This window comes from Helianthus annuus, chromosome 17 (assembly GCF_002127325.2).
Source record: "Helianthus annuus cultivar XRQ/B chromosome 17, HanXRQr2.0-SUNRISE, whole genome shotgun sequence".
In the NCBI taxonomy this organism is placed as follows: Eukaryota; Viridiplantae; Streptophyta; class Magnoliopsida; order Asterales; family Asteraceae; genus Helianthus; species Helianthus annuus.
Genome location: NC_035449.2, coordinates 49336898 through 49359927, shown reverse-complemented (window position 1 = coordinate 49359927; position 23030 = coordinate 49336898). Strand labels below are relative to the sequence as shown.

At 40.5% G+C, this 23030-nt stretch overlaps 2 protein-coding genes and 1 non-coding gene across 3 annotated transcripts; 2 read left to right on the top strand and 1 right to left on the bottom strand.

The window, feature by feature from the left end:
* Window positions 1–2726: 2726 nt before the first annotated feature.
* Window positions 2727–2832, bottom strand: LOC118489577. Its single transcript, XR_004887598.1, has one exon. It is a non-coding gene; the product is annotated as a small nucleolar RNA R71 (small nucleolar RNA).
* A 4423-nt stretch (window positions 2833–7255) lies between these two features.
* LOC110924170 lies at window positions 7256–7735 on the top strand. The gene has a single exon (XM_022168208.1). The coding sequence runs from the start codon at window positions 7256–7258 to the stop codon at window positions 7733–7735; it is 480 nt and encodes a 159-aa protein (XP_022023900.1).
* Window positions 7736–8401: 666 nt separating this feature from the next.
* LOC110925859 lies at window positions 8402–11156 on the top strand. Its single transcript, XM_022169680.2, has 2 exons — window positions 8402–8661; window positions 8993–11156. Exon 2 carries the CDS (start codon window positions 8996–8998, stop codon window positions 10709–10711), a length of 1716 nt encoding a protein of 571 aa, XP_022025372.1. The 5' UTR covers window positions 8402–8661; window positions 8993–8995; the 3' UTR covers window positions 10712–11156.
* Window positions 11157–23030: the final 11874 nt, after the last annotated feature.

Sequence of the window (23030 nt, the reverse complement as noted above, 5' to 3'; positions counted from 1 at the left end):
GGGTGATGGCAACTACCGATCACCAAACTTCAATATAAGAACAAAATGGTTACAACTTTGGATGATAATGAGCTGAGTACAAGGATCACTATTGTTTCGAGTGTCTAAGTGTGTGAGAGTTGCGTTGTATGTCGTGTGTCCTCTTCCAAATGATGGAGAGTGGTATTTATACAAGTGTAGGTTGACGGGTGGTCCTTTGGACAACCCTTAAGTGTGATAAAACATGAAATAATCCTCCATTTAGCCGTGTAATTATCTTGAATTAGATAACTACGATGCTTATGTTTCAGGTACAAATTAGGAGATAAGCGATGGATAAAAAGGCAACTTATGGATGCTTTGGTGAAAACGGGTCGAGAGAAGAACACAAGACAAAACAAAGAAGTGAAGGCTGCTTGGTACCGTAAATTACGGTATCACCGTAATTTACGGTGACCCATTTTCTCAATTCTGTTGCACCGTAAACCAGGCTCAAACCACCGTAACACTTTGATGACCACCGTAAATTACGGTGGAGCCGTAATTTACGGTGGTGCCTGAACGTGAAAAATGTAACTGCTGCCATATACTCGTTTTTGGGTGTGTCTTTTGGTATTATCTCATCATTGACGGTTTTGGAGACTTTGGGAGCGAATTTGGAGTACTTGCTTGCTTTGTGAACAATTCTAAACATTCGGTTTGTGTTTTTAATTCGTATGAACACTAGATTAATGTTGATGATGATTCACCGAGCCATGTCCGGCTAAACTCTTCGGTGATCATCTTAGGTGAATGTTTCTAAGACTTTTGTGTGCTAAATTTCTGCATTTCTAGAATGATATTTTGCGTTGCTTGAATGTCATGGTGTATGTTTGATTGATTGTAGCGTGTTAATCCATATTACAATTTCTAGTCTCGATCGTACGTTCTTGGTGCCGTTGGCAACCGAGATATCACGGGAAGGGTTAGGGTTGGTTATTGGTTAATAGGTCATCGGGAAACAACCTCGCATTATCTAATCCGAGTACTTTGTTCCCTTTTATCACTTCAATCACACATACACGAGTTATGTCTATGTAACTCTTTCTAGTGAAATTGCACACAACTGTTCGAAGAAACTGAATCCTAGGGTGATCACTGTTCTCTCCTAATTGTTTACAACCTACTTTGATTTGAATTAGTTTTTAATTTAGTTTTCCAAAACAACAATCCACAATCTTGAATTTTAATTTTCTACAAGTTAGTTTAATTTTAGTATAAATACAAAGCTACACAATCAACACATTTTCCACATACTCCCTGAGTTCGATACCCTACTACCGCTAACTACAGTTGTTTAGGGATTAAATTTGCGTGACCCACGACATCACGTCAAATTTTGGCGCCGTTGCCGGGGAGTAGTGCGCAACGTGTGTTAATTTCATAGTTTTGTTTGTTATTTTCGGGTTTACGCTGGTTGTGTTTAGTGTGCAGGTACTTGAGGTGCATGCGTACTAGGAGCTCTCACAAGCTATCACCATTGGCGTTTGATCCGGAAATTGAGCGAACTTTGCGAGCAAACAGAATTTTGCTAAGGGAAAATACAATCAATAGTTCACCAACAACACCAGTTACACCAATTCGATACATGGATCCACCACCACCACCACCCACTACGGGTGAATTTACCTCATCATTCATACCAACATCCACTCAACCTTCACCTAACACTACCATTCCACCAAATACTACCGAACCCACCATACCTCAACAGGTTACACCAACCAACACCACACAACCCATTACTACCCAAGAAGAACCAACCGTCACCTTTAACCCTTCCACTACTATACCACCATTATCCCATTTTTTCCCGGGTGCGGGTCCATCATATTCGGGCCATACTATGGCACCAATTTCGTCTATTGTCCATGCTACACCGTATCGACCACCAAATCAATCGGGTTTCCAATACTCGACTATTCCATTTGGGCAATCATCGGGAATTCAAGGAGATGGGTATGATGAAGGATTTGAAGACTTTGAGGGGTATGAAGATGATGGGTATGGTTATGGAGATTATGGTGATCAAGGGGATTTTGGGTATGTTCAGAGTCAATCTCAAGGGATGGCGAGTGTTGGTGGAATTCAACATCAACAACTTATACCACAACACATTCGGCCAAGACCACAAGGGCCACCAATGCCACAACCGATTCCATTGCAACAGGTCCGGCCACAACATGTACACCAACAACCATTTCAAAGACCGCCTCAGCGCCCACCGATGCGACCACAACAGTTTCAACAACCGATCGCACCACAAGGGCAAGTACCAAGACCGAATGGGCCGATTATTCCGAGAGGTAGGTATGGTGTGCCACGAAGACATCTTAGAGAACAAGCAAGGGGAATAGAGGCACATTTCAGGCCAATCATTACTCAAAACCCCTCACCGGTGGTTATCCCTCACAACAACCAAGGGAGAACTTTTGAAGTAAGAACAAACTCGTTGCAAAGTTTACCGAAGTATAAAGGGTTAGCAACGGAGGAGCCGTACTTTCATCTAGAGGCCTATGACTCAATTTGCAACACTTTTGGGAGTCAAGGTTTTTCGGCCGATGAAGTCAAGTTAGTCTTATTTCAGTTTTCGTTGGAAGAGAAAGCTAAGAAATGGTTCTATACATTACCTTCAGCATCAATTTATACATGGGGGGAGATGCAACAAACCTTTTTGGATGAATTCTACACCGCCCAAAAGACTAATGATGCGCGGAAGGGGTTGAGAAGCTTTCAACAACAACACGGTGAGATGTTCCATGAGGCGTTCGAGCGTTTTAACATGATGATTAAAAACTGTCCTCATCATGGGATTGAGTTATGGGAGTTAATGAACGCTTTTCATGAGGGGTTAAGCGCCGAAGATGCACGGGATTTAATGTCTATCACCGGAGGGACATTTGGAACGAATTATGAGAATGAAGATTGGGAGTTTTTGGAGAGTATGGCAACTACATCAAAAAGGAAAGCCCAAGCTTCAAGGAGAGCTCGACCAACAACTAACCGACCACAAGTGCATGCCATAGATGAAGGTAATGTTCAAACTACTAATCAAATTTATGATGTGTGTGCTTTGTGTAATGAAATAGGTCACGCGGCTGAAAATTGCCAAGGGATGTTGGAAGGGCAATATGAGGAAGTTCATGCGATCCAAGGTCAAGGCCAAGGAGGAGGTGGTAGGAACTACAACAACATGAATTCTAATACTTACCACCCCGGATTGAGGAATCACCCGAACTTTAGATATGGGAACCCGTCAAATCAAGCGAACCCAAATTTTCAAGGTAGCCAAGGTAATTTTGGTTCACGGCCATCCTATAATAACCAAGGTGGGTACCGGGGCGGAAATAACCAAGGGTATCAAAAACAATACCAAACGGGTCAAGATCAAAGGGGATCTTCGGGTGGAAATGAGGTGATGGAGATGCTTAAAAGCATGCAATTGGAAATGCAAAAGCGGAATCAACTTGATGAAGTGCGGATGCAAAAAGATGAGGTTCGCGATAAAAGCATCCAGTCACTAACGACTCAAATGGGGCAATTAGCAACCGATGTGGCGGAACTAAAGAAAGGAAAGGGTCAACTTCCAAGCGACACAAAGGTAAACCCTTCACACGGTTCGTCACGAGGTAATGTTAATATTAACCATGTTAGTGTGTTAAGAAGTGGTAAAGAGTTTAAGGCCAATTTGTCACCCGAATTGGTCGAGGGGGTGGTTGAGGACATCACGGGAATGGAAAGTGATGATGAACTTGCACCGGTTAAACCAAAAGAAACAACTATTAAAAAACCGGGGTTGGGTGAAAGTGAAAAAAGTAAAAATGAAAAGAATGAAAAAATAGAGGGTGAACCGAGTCAAGTTCCATTCCCATCGGCTTTACTTGACCCGGGGAAGAAAAATGTTATTGTGTCAAGGGGTCCTCAAAAAGAGGAAATGTGGGATATGTTCAAACAAGTTAAAATAAATCTCCCACTTCTTGATGCAATAAAACAAGTTCCCGTTTATGCAAAATTTTTAAAAGAATTATGCACACAAAAGAGGCAAAACAAGAAAAAAGTGCCTAAGCGGGTAGATTTGACCGGGCAAGTGAGTGCGGTGTTGAATGGGGAGCTTCCTCCTAAGCTCCAAGATCCGGGCACGCCATTGATTAATGTACAAGTTGGTAATTTTCAAATGGCTAAGGCGTTGCTAGATCTTGGAGCCGGAGTTAGCATTTTACCGGGGGGATTATACGACCAATATGACTTTGGTCCATTAGCACGGGTGGAGACGACGGTTGTTTTGGCCGATTTGTCTCATAAGTTGCCCCGGGGTATGGTTCAAAATGTTATTGTTAAAATTGATGAGTTTTACTACCCGGTGGACTTTTTGGTTTTGGACTACTCATCGGCGGACCCTAAACAACAACAAAACATAATTTTGGGTCGGCCATTTTTAAGCACCGCACATGCTATTATCGACTGTAGATTTGGTACGGTTGATATGGCATTCGGAAATCGAAAAATGCGTTTGAATGTTTTCACTAACAATTCTAATGCTAATGGTGTTGATGAGTGTTTTATGGCAGACATAGTAGATGGATGCAACCCGCATGAGTATGAGGAGGATGGTTTGGATATTTGCCTGTGTGACTTTTCTGAACAGGTACATGCTTATGCACTACGGGTTGAAGAGGAGGCACAAGATGTGATGGCGATGAAAGAAGGTAGACCACCATGGACCCATCAATTCGAGGGTCTACCGGTGGAAATCGATTCGGGTACAAAACCATCGTTGGAGGAACCACCAAAGTTAGAGCTCAAGGATTTGCCGGGCCACTTGAAGTATGTATTTTTAGGGGATAATGACACTTTGCCGGTCATTATTGCCTCTAATTTGGAAGTGGCACAAGAGCAAGCCTTGATGGAGGTGTTAAAAGCGAACAAGGGTGCTATTGGATGGACGATTGCCGATCTTAAAGGAATTAGTCCATCCATCGTCATGCACAAGATTATCACAACCGAAGATGCCAAACCGACACGAGAAGCTCAAAGGCGGTTGAACCCGAACCTAAGGGAGGTAGTAAAAAAAGAGGTAATTAAATGGTTGGATGCGGGAATCATCTATCCGATTTCGGATAGTGCTTGGGTGAGTCCCACCCAAGTTGTGCCTAAGAAGGCCGGCATTCAAGTAGTCAAGGACGAAAGTGGTGAACAAATTGCCACCCGACCGGTTACCGGATGGCGGGTGTGTATTGACTACAGAAAACTGAATGCCGCCACTTCTAAGGACCATTTCCCGCTACCTTTTATTGACCAAATTATTGAAAAATTGTCGGGTCAAAAATATTATTGCTTCTTAGATGGGTATTCGGGTTATAATCAAATTGCTATACACCCGGATGACCAACACAAGACCACCTTCACATGCCCATACGGCACTTTTGCCTTTAGGCGAATGCCGTTTGGGTTGTGTAATGCTCCGGCAACTTTTCAACGATGTATGATGAGTATTTTCTCGGACATGGTTGGAGAGTCGCTCGAAGTGTTCATGGATGATTTTTCCATTTTTGGCACCACTTTTGATGCTTGTCTCAACGAATTGCAAAAGGTTTTAAAAAGGTGCGTTGAGAAAAATTTGGTGTTAAGTTGGGAGAAAAGCCACTTCATGGTGCAAGAGGGCATTGTGTTGGGACACGTGATTTCGGAAAGGGGGATGGAGGTGGATAAGGCAAAGATACGGGTAATTTCATCATTGCCACCTCCTAAAAATGTTAAGGGTGTACGGTCATTCTTGGGACACGCGGGATTTTATCGACGTTTCATTAAGGGTTTTAGTGTTATCACCAAACCCTTATGCAATTTGTTATTAAAAGATGTTCCGTTTGACTTTACTAATGAATGTATGCAAGCGTTTACTGTTTTGAAGGAACATTTGGTCAAGGCGCCTATTTTGCAACCACCTGATTGGTCAAAGCCGTTCGAGATAATGTGTGATGCCAGCGATACCACTATTGGTGCAGTTTTGGGTCAACGGGTTGACAAGAAGCCGGTGGTTATCTACTATGCAAGCAAAACTTTATCCGAAGCGCAACTTAACTACACCACAACTGAGAAGGAATTATTAGCGGTGGTGTACGCTTTGGATAAGTTTCGCTCGTATATTTGGGGAAGCAAGGTAGTGGTTTATTCCGATCATAGTGCGGTTCGGTATTTAATGGAGAAAAAGGATGCGAAGCCGCGTTTGATTCGATGGGTTTTATTGTTGCAAGAATTTGATCTAGAGATCCGAGACAAGAAGGGAAGCGAGAATGTAGTCGCGGATCATTTGTCTAGAATTCCGGTAGAGGGGACTGATGATGTAAGTGAAATCAATGAAAGTTTCCCCGACGAGCAACTGTTAGCTGTGTCCACTTTTGTTGCCCCGTGGTACGCTCACTATGTTAACTACTTAGCCACGGGTGCCATTCCGACCCATTGGACTAAAAAGCGTCGTCAACAATTCATGGTCCAAGTGAGGCAATATATTTGGGATGAGCCGGATCTCTTCAAGATTGGTCCGGATCAAGTTATTCGGAGGTGTGTGCCCGAGACAGAAGTGTTGGAAATTTTAACGCATGCCCATTCGTCCGCTTGCGGGGGTCACTTTAGTGGGCATAAAACGGGTTATCGGGTACTATCGTGCGGATTTTATTGGCCCACTATATTCAAAGATGCAATTGAATTCGCCCGGAATTGTGTAAATTGCCAAAAGATGGGTAGCATATCGAAGAGGGACGAGATGCCACTACAACCAATCTTGGTTGTAGAGATATTTGATGTATGGGGAATAGATTTCATGGGTCCGTTTCCGAATTCGAATGGCTTCCTTTATATTCTTGTGGCGGTAGATTATGTCTCGAAGTGGATTGAGGCCATTGCAACGCGAACAAACGACCATTCGGTTGTTTGTAAATTTGTTCAATCCAACATCTTCTCGCGCTTCGGAATTCCGCGGGTCATTATAAGCGACGGTGGTTCACATTTCAAAAACTTTAACTTTGGAAAATTATTGAAAAGGTATAGTGTGAATCACCGAGTCGCCACACCTTACCATCCGCAAACGAGTGGACAAGTCGAAGTGTCCAATCGGCAAATCAAGGAGATCCTTATGAAAACGGTAAGAACGGACCGAAAGGATTGGTCGAGCAAGTTGGATGATGCTTTGTGGGCGTACCGTACGGCCTACAAGACTCCGATTGGCACAACACCGTACCGGATGGTGTATGGTAAGGGTTGTCATTTGCCTATGGAGTTGGCGCATCGGGCGCATTGGGCGATAAAGACAGTTAATGCGGATTACGACGAGGCGGGTAAGTTGCGGAAATTACAATTGAGTGAGATAGAAGAAATTCGAGATGAGGCGTACGAATGCGCATCGGCTTATAAGGATAAGCTAAAAAAAGTACATGATGCGAAGTTACGCAAGAAAACGTTCGAAGTGGGTCAGAAGGTTTGGTTGTACAACTCTCGGTTGAAAATGTTTGCGGGCAAGCTTAAAAGCAAGTGGATGGGTCCGTATGTTATTCGAAGAGTTGGGCAATTTGGTGATGTGGACATCCAAGACGAGCAAACGTTGAAACAACAAACGGTGAACGGTCACCGCTTGAAGCCGTACTTGGAAGGAAATGACATCAATAACTTGGAGCTTGACAAAGCGGGCTACATCCTATGCCCGGTTGAGGAGGAACAATCTTAAGAGGCCCAGGTTTGGTGGTAGTGTAAATAGTAGTTTCATTTTGTTTTGTTTTGTATTTTTGCACAATTGCCATAGCCTTTCGAAGTCCGTGTTCGAAACAAGTGTGGGGAAATTCGGGTCGCGAATTGCTCTTACATCGTGTTGAGGACAACACGGGATTTTTGAGGGGGTAGGGTGATTTTCCAAGTTTTTGAAAAAAAAAAAAAAAAACATAAAAAATCGAAAAATTTAAAAATCTAAAAAAAATTTGGTTCATAAATTTCAAGTTTTATCAAAAATGGAGATGCCCAGTGTCCACCGTAAATTACGGTGGAGCCGTAATTTACGGTGGGAGTTAACAATTTTTTGGGATTTATGGTAAAAACCTCCTGTTTTACGGTACAAATTGAAGTCCAGTGTTTACCGTAAATTACGGTAATACCGTAATTTACGGTGGTGAAAAAAATGGGTGGGGTTTACGGTAGAAACAGTCTGAACTACGGTAGATATTTGGCATTCAGGTCTCACCGTAATTTACGGTGAGACCGTAAATTACGGTACGCAGCGAATTGGTTTCCGTCGGTTCAGTTCCGTGTGTATATATATAAAAAAAAATAATAATAATAAAAACGAAAACAAAAAGCCTGTCACGTGCATTATACCCTAACCACTCATTCTCTTCTCACCTTTCCACCTCTTCTTCTCCAAAGAACCCACAAACTCCATAGTCTTCTTCCACCTTCTTCTCTTCATCAAATCCTCAATACTTGCCCAAATCAAGTGGAGTTTTGGTCTAAATTGACTAAATTTTCACGAGCTTCGTGATTGTGAGGAGGAATTTCAGAGAAAACGTGGTTTTGGGGTCGAAGTTTGAAACCCTAGGTTGAGATAATTTGGGGGTTTTTGGGATTTTTAGTTTCACAAGCATCCTCTCATCTTGAAACAAGGTATGAACACTTAATCTACTATATTATGAAGATGCATTGTGAAAAATAAGGTGATTTAGGTTATATGTTCTTGCCCACTTGCTTGTTGCTAGGATATGAGTATGAAATTGTTATTGAACACGATTGATGGTTGTAGATGTAGGAATGTTGGTTAAAGTAGTGAACTTTTGGGATGTTCTACATTGTAGAGACATCATGCCCAATTTTTGAAAATTCTTGATACATTTTGGGTTCACTAACATCTACAACCATGGCAACAAGCAAGTGTGGGGATGACTTGTGGAGAGAATGCTAACTTTTGTGTTGTTTTGTTGTTTCTTCATGTGTGTAGGAAATGGCAAAGACTAAGGAAAAGCCTGGTTCAAGTTCATCCTCGTCAAGAGGCAAAGGCAAGGAGAAGGAGCAGCCATCGAAGAAGAGGCAATATCTTGGTAGGGTTAGTGAAAGCGAAAGCGAGGAAGAAGAAGAGATGCAGTTAGACCCAAGAGATAAACCAGTGTGGAATTCGGGGTCATTGGATGACCAACCCGAAATTTGGCAGCCAACTTTGTATAACGATTGCATGAACAAGTTAAAGAATAAAGCGGCCGCATTCATCTGTGAAAGAGATGTTGATGAGCCTCAGTTGGGCCAGTTCGGGGTGTATGACAAGTTCCGTGCTTTGGGTTGGGAAGGAGCACTCAAGTGTTGGGATAAGGATAAGAGCAATTTGTTTTTGACTGAAATTCAGGAGTGGATGGCAACACTTAAGTGTGAAAACTTCTATAGGCCATCACAAATGAAGTTGATTGGGACGGTACATGGGGTACCAGTTGAAATGTCATTTGATACTTTGAAGAAGTTGGGAAAATATGATAGTCTTCCAGCTAGGGAATACATGATTCCCACGCTTGATGACTTGTTGCTCAAACCCGAGAAGCACGTGACATGGAACAGTATGTTAGCTGATTTGTTTTTGCCCGGTAGGTATGGTGGCGTGTTATACCGAAAAAATCTGAAGATAGAAGCCAAGCTCTTGCATACGATCTGTTTACTTAATGTCATCCCAAGGAGAGGGGATAAAGAACAGGTGAGGTTTCCAGAGATACCTGTTCTGTACTCATTGATGCACGGGTCCCCACGGTTTCCAATCCGCTACCTGATCATGCACCATTTGTGGATATGTCGGAACAAATACGGGAGAGACATTGTCCCGTACTGCCGCATCATAACGGGCTTAATGAAACAGCAGAAGGCACTCACATCTGAAGACCGCGGTTTAACGAAAAGGCACTTGCCTTTTACTTTGGATAGGTTGGGAAACGTTTGGACATACACTTCGTCTGAACGTTATCACAAGCTGAAATCGGAGGGTCAACGGTGGAGGGCGTTGAAATTAGGTGCAAGGGAATTGTTACCGGGAGAACCGGATGAACCTGAAAGCGATGAAGAGTTAATTCCGAGTGGGGATGATGATTACGCAGACGAGCCAACGGGTGGTGCAAATGTTGGTTTTGGGGCTTTTCATGGTGGTCATGGTGGCACATTTTACGACTATGCGCAGCAACCATATGAGCCGGGGTGGGCTTATAGTGGTTCAATGCAGGAGGTGATCGAGAGCCAACGCCCGCCGGCGGCCATCTTTGATACTTGGTCGGGTCCGGAGAGGTCGTTATTTGATCAAGGCACGCGGAATAGCGCTAGTATTGAGCGGGCACTTAAACATAGCCTCGACCGCAATGAATCATGGCACCGGACTCACGCATATTCGCAGGAGGTGGAAATGAATAACCGATATCACGATGATCAGATGAGGCGAATGCATGCGGACTGGCATGCTGGGAGGCCGGTGGTTGAGGATCCACAACATGTGGATTATGCCTCATTGCCACCATATGATGGCAGCGTTTCGTATCCGACTCCACAACTCCACCATTCTCAGTGGCTTGATCCAAGACGGCAAGAGGGACCACAACAACAAGAGGGAAGCAGTAGCGGCTCGTTCGGGTTTGGAGAATGGAGCGATATGATGTCGTCCATTTTTGGGCCCCCAGGACCGCGTTATTATTGATCAGGTGGTATTCTCTCTCTTGTATAGTTTGTATATATTTGTTGGTTTATGTTGATTATGGTGGGAGGATGGGTGGTGATTGATCATATGATTGATTGTTGGGTTTGGTTGGTTGGTGGTGTTGTGTTCAAAAATGAAAAAACAAAAAAAAAATATAAAAAGAAAAAAATACAAAAAGAAATTTGGGGTTTGAGATAAAAGCTTTTTGCGGATGTTGATTGAGGATGTGATCAAATCCTCCCAAAGCCATACATTGGGGACAATGTATCCCAAGTGTGGGGATGGGGGGAATTTTTCGAAGATTTTTGAAAAATTTTAAGCCAAGCAAAACAATATGAAATCTTGTCGCCCTAATTTATCCCCAAGTCAATGCACCGGCAACCCTTATTACCCTTTTCATTCTTGGTGAGAGTTGTAGCCACACATGTATATAAATAATCTTTAATGAGAGTGGCTACGGGTGGGGGTGCGTTAGAACTTGTGCTTGAATGCAATTTGAATCCTTGTTAGACATGAATGTAGAAAGGATAAGGGCATTAGGTAGCCTCGTCGGTTGTGTGAGTGAGTGTGGGATTTGGGGGGTTGGACCTCATAAATTATATATATGAGCATGGTAGTGAGAGGGGTGGGGGTTTGGTCATTTAGTTGCCCAATTTTGTGCCTAAAGCCTATCATTTGTTTCCCCTAGCTACTTACTTGAAAATGTACCCAAATTTGACCCGGTCTTATAGCATTAGTGATATAATTAGTAGTTTATGAGTTTGAAATAGTTATGGTTAATGTATTATGAATGTCAAAAAAAAAAAGAAAAAAAAAAAAAAAACAATGAAAAAAAATGAGAAAGAAAAGAAAAAAAAAGAAAAAAAAAAGAAGGTTTCATTGTCTTGTATATAGTAGTATGTCTTTGTTAGTTGTTTTGGTAGTTGTAATAAAAAGACCGGGTTGAATTTTCGCTACTCATATATATTCCATTTCCTACCCATACACCTAGCCACGTTACAACCTTTAAGCTCCTTTGATTTGCATTCGTGTTTGACCCGTTATAGGAGTATAGTTGATTCAGGTACAAGCTTATGATTGCGCAACCACCCGTTTGCCTAGTGTGTGTCTAGCTTATCTTTGCTAGTTTCCACTTGTAGCCGAGAGGAGAGAAATTGTGAGGGGTGTATTGCTTGGGGCATTAAAAAGGGGGTTGGTAAAGAAATTGCATGATTTGTTTGGCTGATTTGATCACTTGTCTTGAAACTATATTGATGAGTTGCTTGGGACAAGCAACGGGTAAGTGTGGGGATGTGACGGGTGGTCCTTTGGACAACCCTTAAGTGTGATAAAACATGAAATAATCCTCCATTTAGCCGTGTAATTATCTTGAATTAGATAACTACGATGCTTATGTTTCAGGTACAAATTAGGAGATAAGCGATGGATAAAAAGGCAGCTTATGGATGCTTTGGTGAAAACGGGTCGAGAGAAGAACACAAGACAAAACAAAGAAGTGAAGGCTGCTTGGTACCGTAAATTACGGTATCACCGTAATTTACGGTGACCCATTTTCTCAATTCTGTTGCACCGTAAACCAGGCTCAAACCACCGTAACACTTTGATGACCACCGTAAATTACGGTGGAGCCGTAATTTACGGTGGTGCCTGAACGTGAAAAATGTAACTGCTGCCATATACTCGTTTTTGGGTGTGTCTTTTGGTATTATCTCATCATTGACGGTTTTGGAGACTTTGGGAGCGAATTTGGAGTACTTGCTTGCTTTGTGAACAATTCTAAACATTCGGTTTGTGTTTTTAATTCGTATGAACACTAGATTAATGTTGATGATGATTCACCGAGCCATGTCCGGCTAAACTCTTCGGTGATCATCTTAGGTGAATGTTTCTAAGACTTTTGTGTGCTAAATTTCTGCATTTCTAGAATGATATTTTGCGTTGCTTGAATGTCATGGTGTATGTTTGATTGATTGTAGCGTGTTAATCCATATTACAATTTCTAGTCTCGATCGTACGTTCTTGGTGCCGTTGGCAACCGAGATATCACGGGAAGGGTTAGGGTTGGTTATTGGTTAATAGGTCATCGGGAAACAACCTCGCATTATCTAATCCGAGTACTTTGTTCCCTTTTATCACTTCAATCACACATACACGAGTTATGTCTATGTAACTCTTTCTAGTGAAATTGCACACAACTGTTCGAAGAAACTGAATCCTAGGGTGATCACTGTTCTCTCCTAATTGTTTACAACCTACTTTGATTTGAATTAGTTTTTAATTTAGTTTTCCAAAACAACAATCCACAATCTTGAATTTTAATTTTCTACAAGTTAGTTTAATTTTAGTATAAATACAAAGCTACACAATCAACACATTTTCCACATACTCCCTGAGTTCGATACCCTACTACCGCTAACTACAGTTGTTTAGGGATTAAATTTGCGTGACCCACGACATCACGTCATAGGTGACCTATTTTAGGTAAAAGGACTAATTATCAGCTCATTACCCCTTTAGAAATAAAAGACAATCTAGCCTAAATTGCCGCCCATAAATCAAGCCATGTTTCCATATCCTGTGCAACGTCTATCTCCGATTAAGCTCTTGCCATAATTGTGAAGACGCGTCCCTTGATCATGATGCTTAGAGCGTATCCTGCTAGATATTCCTGCAAAAATAACATTGCATTAAGCGAAGATGATCGTTAGTATGAGGATCCTATAATGTCCCATGATCCTGATCCTGAAGTCCTGCTGAGGATCACTGTCTGCCAAAGAAACAAGGATCACTGGTTAGGATCACGTGTAAGGATCACCTATAATAAAAATCCAGCCCTAACAGAACCTATTTAAAGCTGCTATCCTGCCTGTTAGCCTTTGCACATCCTTAGCATTGGCAGGGGATTTGATATTCACCAGTGCTTTAATTTGCTCCGGACTTGCTTCGATGCCCCTCTGAGTTACCATATATCCTAGGAATTTACCTGCCTTAACACCAAAGTGGCATTTTGAAGGATTAAGCTTCATGTTATAATTATCAAGGATATCAAATGCTTCTTCCAAATCCCTTAGGTGATCCTCAGCTTTCTTTGATTTGACTACCATATCATCTATGTATACTTCCATAGTTTGTCCAATTTGATCCTTGAACATCATATTCACCAGCCTTTGATATGTTGCACCTGCATTTCTTAATCCAAAAGGCATGGCAATATAACAATACAAACCGGTTGGGGTCATAAAGGCTGTATCCTCTTGGTCAGATGGTTCCATCTGAATTTGTTGGTGATGCATCCATAAAGGTCAACAGTTCATGCCCCGCTGTTGCATCCACCATGGAGTCAATGTGGGGTAATGGGAAAGGATCCTTGGGACATGCCTTATTCAGATCAGTGAAATCGACACATACCCTCCACTTTCTGTTTTTCTTTTGGACAACGACCACATTGGCTAACCATTTTGGATATTTTACCTCTCTGATCATACCTGCTCGAAGTAGTCTCTCTACTTCTTCTTGGATAATGGCATTCCTTTCTGGTGCAAACTTCCTCCTTTTTTGATGGATTGGTTTGATAGACCTGTCAATGCCAAGTTTATGAGTTATGACATCCTTAGATATACCTGTCATATCTTCGTGCTTCCATGCAAAGGTAGACTTTCTTCTTTTGAGGAAGGATATCATGTCTTCTTTCATCTTGCCAAGGATCCCTGATCCGATATAGATTTTTGATTCAGGATCACTAGGATCCAAGAGGATTTCGTCCACATCTTGTTCCCTTGCCTCCAAGACATTCCTCGGAGGATACTGTAATTGCTATTGCTCCCTTGGCTTCGAAGTTGGCTTCATGGATGAGGTATAACAATCCTTAGCCTCCTGCTGATCACTGTCGATCTTGATTATCCCCCATGGTGTCACGGCCCCCGACCCGGTTTGACCCGTTTCGGGAGCCGCGGGACAGAAAATCCCGTGGTATTTATTTTTATAGCGGAAGTCTTAACAGGATCGTTTTAAACTTAAAAATTTTTGCCCGAGTATTATTTATTTACATTTAGGATAAACCCCGTAAATATCATAATTTCATTATTTTACAAACATGTTTATTTATTTTATTTGAGCCACCACTTCAAGCTTGATAGTGCTCCGTAGCACGTGTACTTAATTCAGTAGGTCACCTGAAACATGTTGTAAAAAGGTTTTGTCAGCGGGGAAATACTGAGTGAATCATTCATTTTGATAAAAATGACACATAGTTATAAATTACAGCATAAGAGCGATTACTATGGCAGTATCTTAATTAATATCTGGTCTTGCCACCCGTGTGACGATGGTCATACCACTATTGGGTCCAGTCACCCAATTAGTGACGTTTTGTCACTGTTAGGTCTTATTAGCCTAACCCATGTTAGGGCTTATTGCCTAACCGTGAGAAATTAGTAATGTGCACAATACCCCACTAACCAGCGGTTAAGATAACCATGACTTAATCCCTGTAATTATAACACTTTGAAAATAATTTGAGGTATTGTAATACTTACTCACAAACTGTGAGAAAACAATTTAAAAAGAAGAATGACTCACAAACTGTAAGAAAAGAGTTTATAAAAGAGGAATGACTCACATTGCAGATTTATCGGGCAAGGTATAAGCCTACTGATTAGCCTTGATTAACCTAATTTAATAATAATGCATACACAACAGGTTAGTAACTAATTCAGCAGTTACGTCAATTCACGAGATCAAACCTTCACAACGATTAACAAGTGCAATACTTAATAATTCAATCGGATTCACAACGAATAACAGAGCATAGTCCGAATTCGAACAGCACTCTAATATTCAAGTCGAAATCACGACGAATAATCAAAGTACAAGCTCAATTGAGCAGCACCTGGACTATCGTTGGATAGTTATAATCGATCGGACGTTGAATCGTAATAGTGATCGAGTTATACCCTGATTGTGGCAGCACTTCGTGAATCGTGTGTGTTTTTGTAGTAAATAGTGTATAACTTCGTCTACGAAGTGAATTTCTTCGTCGAATTAACACCAAAATGCAAGTGCCAGACCCCTCTATTTATACCCAAAATTTGACCCTGTCGCGTAGCGCGAGGGGTATCACTATAGGCGTCGCGCTACGCGAGTGGTAACCTATGTTACGCGAAATTTGTCCCTGTCGCGTAGCGCGAGGGGTACCCCCATGGGCGTCGCGCTACGCGAGTGGTAACCTATTTTCTATAGGTAGCTTCGTGTCTAAGTAGCTTAGCTGAGTTGATAAAATTGTGAAATTCAAAACGGTCAGCAAGTTATTTAGATAATCGTAACTAGGGTTTTGCCCCCCCCCCCTGAGTTTTAGGGCCCTGATCCTGATTCTGATTGTTCTGGAAATTTTAGGGTTTGCGTAGAATCACTTGGGTGTCTCAATTAGGGTTTTCTTAATAGCTAATTACCATCCTAATTATGGATTTTAGTGACAGTTGTTACATCCTCCCCACCTTAAGAAAAATCTCGTCCTCGAGATTTACTGGAATAGATGAGGGTGCTTTCTCTTCATCTTTGATTCCAGTTCTCAAGTGTACTCTGGTCCTCTCCTGGATTCCTATTTGACTTTTACTAGCACTAGTCGTTTGTGTTTGAGAAACTTAATCTTCCGATCTTCTATTTGTAGGGGTTTCTTTATGAACTTAAACTTCTTGTTTACCTCTACATCTTGAAGAGGTACGACCAGGGATTTGTTTTGCTAAACTTTTCTTGAGATTGAATATATGGAACACATTATGTACTCCAACTAGGTCTTCTGGTAGTTATGGGTGATAAGCAACTGGTCCTATCCGTTGGACTACTGGAAATGGCTCTACGTATCTTAGACTCAGCTTCTTTTCTTACCGAATTTATAAATTCCTTTCCAAGAAAATACTTTCAATAGCATTTTGTCTCCAACTTGAATTTTGACGGCTCGTATTTATATAATTCTTCTAACCGTCTTCAGTCTTTTCTTCGTGATACTGAATATCACAGGTGTAGTTACTGAGGATTTCCTTTTCCTCATGTTTAATTTTTGTTGCTTCAATATATATCTTAAATTCTTATGACCCATATGGATAGTAAACTTACTTAGATAATGTTTCCTAATCTTAAGGATAACTTGTGGTTTCTAATTTTTTTTTTTTAAGCTTACAAGGGGTAAGGCTTTCTTCGTGCTTTTGCAATTGCCTTGATGCATACACAATTACCTTTTTGTGTTGCATTACCATACACCCAATTTCTAGTGTTGAAGCATCACCGTATACCTTTAAAATCTTCTGTTCCTTCTGGTAAGGCTAGAATTGGAATTTTTGTTAATTTATGCTAGAGGCTTCTTTTTGTTTAAGTTATTTAGAATTAACTGTTTTAGCTTAGTTAAGGATATATCTATCTAAGAGAATTCCTTAATAAACTGCCTATAGTATCTGGCTAAATTTACAAGATTCCTAATTTCCATTTAAGGATTGCGAAATCTTCCATTTTAGTGATTTGCTGCTATCTTAGCAGGATCTAAGTAAATACCTTCATGATTCATCATGTGACCTTACGTAATTTATTTCCTGTAATCATAAATACTTCTCCGGCGGGTGCCTGGATTTTCTATAAAGTTCTTATTACGGAGAGTTTTGAGCAGGGTTGGTTACTACTCAATCTATTTTTTTAACACACCTCAAACTCGGCAAATTTTAAAGGAATTAGATTGGCGAAAAATTCTATGACCTGAGAGTTCTATATTTTCCTTTTTGCCTATTTTGGCTGTAAAGATTTGCCTAAGTTTGATTAATGATAGGTTAAGAGTTTTGACAGAATGAAGTATTTATAAAACCTTGGTTTGCACCAGAGTTAAATAATACTCGTACCAACTATGATGTCAGGAATGAGTTCAGCTTCCTGAGTAGTTAATTGAAAAGCTCTTGCGTTTTTCTTGGTAGTCCCTTCTGCAGGTTTCGTCTTTTCGTTTGCTGAATTGCCTAATTTCGGGCAGCTTGTTCTGAAGTGTCCGGGTTCTCCGCAATTGTAGCAAGTGATTGCCTTCTTTTTCCTGCAATCCTCTTCTCGATGTCCTGGAATTTTGCAAAAATTGCAGCATCCTTTGCATTTTCCAAAATGCTTTCCTTTGCAGATATCGCAAAATGGAATAGTGGAAAATCGCCCGTTTTCTCTTTTCTTAAAATTGTTACTATTACCTATATGAAATTCTTGGGAAATTTTCTGGGCTAAATCCTTCCTCCTATTTTCTTCCCGTGTGCGTACCAATCCGTCAGTTAGAGTGTTAGCTAATTCTACCGCATCGTCAATCGTGTGAGGTCTCGCAGCTTTGACAATGTCACGAATCTCACTAATCAAACCCCAGATATAGCGAGAGATAAGTACCGGTTCCGGCGAAGCCAGAGTAGGTACAATTCTGGCATACTCAAAGAATTTTGAAGTATACCCTCGGCAATCTACATCTACCATTCGGTGACTTAAAAATTTATTTGCCATTTGCTCTTTTTCATATTCGGGACAGAATTTCCTTTCTATTATTTGCTTAAATTCTTCCCACCCCATGGCATAGGCTACGTCACTTCCTTTGGCTTGTAACACTGTATTCCACCATTCTAACGCTTCTTCCTTGAAAAGGTGTGAAGCGTACATAACCTTATCTTCCTCAACACATTTACTTATTCTGATTACTGCCTCAGTTTTCTCTAACCAACGCAGTGCCGCAGTTGCCCCTTCATTGCCTGCGAACTCTACGGGTTTACAGGCAAGAAACTCCTTATAAGTGCAACCAGGTGTTGCAGTTTTCCTTTTCTTAGGGAGCGGAGCTTGTCGCGGTTCTTTATCATGATTAACATGATCATTGCCTCCGTTTACGCTATTACTGAAATTATCTTCAGAAATACGTTTGCTAGGAATAATTTGCTGTGGTTCTACGGGATTTTTAACAGCAGTGACAATTGCTGGAATAGCGTTGGCTATCCCCTGAGCAATCATTGTTGGAATAGTATTGGCTATCCCTTGAGCAACGATATTTTCTATATCCTGCCTAGTCATATATTGACCCCCTGATTGTTGCTCGGATTGATTATCCTCATTAACTGGTTCATTATTAGCGTTTTCCATCGGATAACTAATTGTATATATATATATATATAATTGTATTAGTATCAAATAAATAACAAGTATACACAAAATTATTATATAGTTTTATATAGCCAAACTATTGATTTCTCGAAATAATAATATGCCTTATAAAATTTTATTTGAAAAAATTTTACAGACTGATTTTGACTATTATTATTACATAATCCTTGTTCCTTAAGTCTCCTATTCTTTGGTAAATGATATTCTAATAACAGTGTTTCCTCTTAGGAGATCTATTCCTCAATTTCTTAGATCTTATTCCCAGTATACATTAATTCTTAGTCAAAGTGGCGGAGTCTAGCTATATTCTTGTTACTTATTGGTGGATTTTGGTTCTGGATTGAACTGAGGAAAAAGCTTATAGGGATTGTTCTGTAACTGCATTTCATGAGTCAACCATTCGTCTATTTTGAAAGGTTGTGAGTGTACTGAAAGGTTTGGAATAGCTGGTTCTAAATTCATTGATAGTTGTGTTTCATTAGTAGTCTTTATAATACTACAGTCTGTTATTGTAAGATCTATTTCTTCTTGAGATGGTAACCCCTTAATTTGCCTAGAACTTTCTTCAATTTCCGGTTTCTTAGGTTCGAGAGGTAAAACATTAAATTCTATAGGTTCCTCCATATCTGGTATATACCTATTAAAATCTCTGGAAACTTCTACTCTTACTGGATAGAGATTTAAATTCAGAAGGGTATCAGACAAATCATTCATGCTGTTTTTGCATAATACACACAATTATTATGTCAGAATTTATAACAAATTTTGATAGAAATATGTGTTTAACTACCAGAACAATTAGAATTTTAAAGTACCCTAAGTTTTATTTATAAGTTTATATATATACTGAATAAGACTTCTAGACTTGTAAAGGCACTAAAATTTTAGTCTAAATTGCTAAACATATAAAATCTGTTCCATACTATATGCAATTAATCAGATAATAAAGCACATAATCACAAAATAGCAATTTAATAAAATTTAAGTATTTTCTAAATACTTAATAGGCTTAAATCAGTGGTTTGATCAGTGGCTCTGATACCACCTTTTTCCTTTCACGGCCCCCGACCCGGTTTGACCCGTTTCGGGAGCCGCGGGACAGAAAATCCCGTGGTATTTATTTTTATAGCGGAAGTCTTAACAGGATCGTTTTAAACTTAAAAATTTTTGCCCGAGTATTATTTATTTACATTTAGGATAAACCCCGTAAATATCATAATTTCATTATTTTACAAACATGTTTATTTATTTTATTTGAGCCACCACTTCAAGCTTGATAGTGCTCCGTAGCACGTGTACTTAATTCAGTAGGTCACCTGAAACATGTTGTAAAAAGGTTTTGTCAGCGGGGAAATACTGAGTGAATCATTCATTTTGATAAAAATGACACATAGTTATAAATTACAGCATAAGAGCGATTACTATGGCAGTATCTTAATTAATATCTGGTCTTGCCACCCGTGTGACGATGGTCATACCACTATTGGGTCCAGTCACCCAATTAGTGACGTTTTGTCACTGTTAGGTCTTATTAGCCTAACCCATGTTAGGGCTTATTGCCTAACCGTGAGAAATTAGTAATGTGCACAATACCCCACTAACCAGCGGTTAAGATAACCATGACTTAATCCCTGTAATTATAACACTTTGAAAATAATTTGAGGTATTGTAATACTTACTCACAAACTGTGAGAAAACAATTTAAAAAGAAGAATGACTCACAAACTGTAAGAAAAGAGTTTATAAAAGAGGAATGACTCACATTGCAGATTTATCGGGCAAGGTATAAGCCTACTGATTAGCCTTGATTAACCTAATTTAATAATAATGCATACACAACAGGTTAGTAACTAATTTAGCAGTTACGTCAATTCACGAGATCAAACCTTCACAACGATTAACAAGTGCAATACTTAATAATTCAATCGGATTCACAACGAATAACAGAGCATAGTCCGAATTCGAACAGCACTCTAATATACAAGTCGAAATCACGACGAATAATCAAAGTACAAGCTCAATTGAGCAGCACCTGGACTATCCTTGGATAGTTATAATCGATCGGACGTTGAATCGTAATAGCGATCGAGTTATACCCTGATTGTGGCAGCACTTCGTGAATCGTGTGTGTTTTTGTAGTAAATAGTGTATAACTTCGTCTACGAAGTGAATTTCTTCGTCGAATTAACACCAAAATGCAAGTGCCAGACTCCTCTATTTATACCCAAAATTTGACCCTGTCGCGTAGCGCGAGGGGTATCACTATAGGCGTCGCGCTACGCGAGTGGTAACCTATGTTACGCGAAATTTGTCCCTGTCGCGTAGCGCGAGGGGTACCCCCATGGGCGTCGCGCTACGCGAGTGGTAACCTATTTTCTATAGGTAGCTTCGTGTCTAAGTAGCTTAGCTGAGTTGATAAAATTGTGAAATTCAAAACGGTCAGCAAGTTATTTAGATAATCGTAACTAGGGTTTTGCCCCCCCCCCTGAGTTTTAGGGCCCTGATCCTGATTCTGATTGTTCTGGAAATTTTAGGGTTTGCGTAGAATCACTTGGGTGTCTCAATTAGGGTTTTCTTAATAGCTAATTACCATCCTAATTATGGATTTTAGTGACAGTTGTTACACATGGGCTAGGGAGTTTCACACATTGATGATAGGTGGATGGGACTGCTTTCATATCATGTATCCAGGGCCTGCCAAGGATAACATTGCAACAATATAAACAGTCAATAACACAAAATTTTTGATAATTATGTAATCCTTCCACGTAGATTGGGAGTTTGATGTCCCCCAGAGTTTTCTTCGTTTCTCCACTGAATCCTACAAGCACGGAGGATCTTGGTGTGATGTCTGATTCTGGGATACCCATTTTCTTCAGAACATCAAGCTGGATAATGTTCACTGAGCTTCCTCCGTCGATAAGGATCCTGCGGACAAAATGGTTAGAGATAAAGAGAGTAATAACTAAACTATCATGATGAGGATCCTGGATGTTAATGCGATCATTCTCATCAAACGTTATCGTCTTTCCTTCCGAGACACTTGATGTTCGAATAGGTCTCTCTCCATTATCCATTTTTGCTTCCTTTGCATACCTTTTGGACGCCGAGAAGGATGTACCACAGATGTCTGATCCTCCGGAAATAAAGTTGATCACTTGTGCATTCCCCGGAGGGGCTGGAGCCTTTTCAGGGATCCTTTCAGGATCCTGAGTCCTTTGCTTTTTTCTTCCCAACAATTCTTTTAGATGCCCCTTGCTTAACAGATATCCAATTTTTTTTCTTAAAGCTATGCATTCTTCAGTTAGATGTCCGAAATCCTCATGGTATGCACACCATTTTGACTTGTCTTTAGTCCCGGATGGTTTATCATTCTTCCTGGGCCACCTAGCTTTTTCTCCTAGATTCTGCATTGCAAGGATTAGTTCATGATTATCAACGGAAAAACAATATTCTGAGATTGGAGGATAATCTTCATCATCCTCTTCTTGGTCAACAGCATGCACATTCTGGTTGTCATTTCTATGGTAGGATTTGAATTTATTGTTCTTGAAGGAGGATCCTTGCTTCTCCTGTTTTGAGGATCCTACTTGTCTCTCATGGATCCTCTTGTCATCCTCTAGCCGGATGAACCTGAGTGCCCGAGTTCTTACTTCATCTAGATTCCTGCATGGTGTCATAACAAGATCATCATAGAATAATGAATCCTTAAGCAGTCCCATTTTGAAGGCTTCAACAGCCGTAGCCATATCCAAGTTGGGAATGTCCAAGGATTCTTTACTAAATTTAGTTATATAATCCCTTAATGATTCATTATGACTTTGAGTTACCCTATATAAATCACTAGTTAATCTTTCAAATTTTCTACTACAAGAGAATTGGTTATTGAATAAATTAACTAAATTAGCAAATGAAGTAATAGAGTAAGGGGGAAGACTTAGCAGCCATTTAAGAGCTGATCCAGTAAGAGTGGATCCAAATCCTTTACATAGGCATGCTTCCTTTAACTTTTCCGGGATTGGATTGATCTCCATCCTCTCCCTGTATTGTGCTATGTGCTCCTCAGGATCCGTTGTACCATCATACAGCTTCATAGTAGGGATATGGAACCTTTTGGGTACCTCTGCATCACAAATTGGTGGTGCAAAACGAGACACCTTATGGCTTC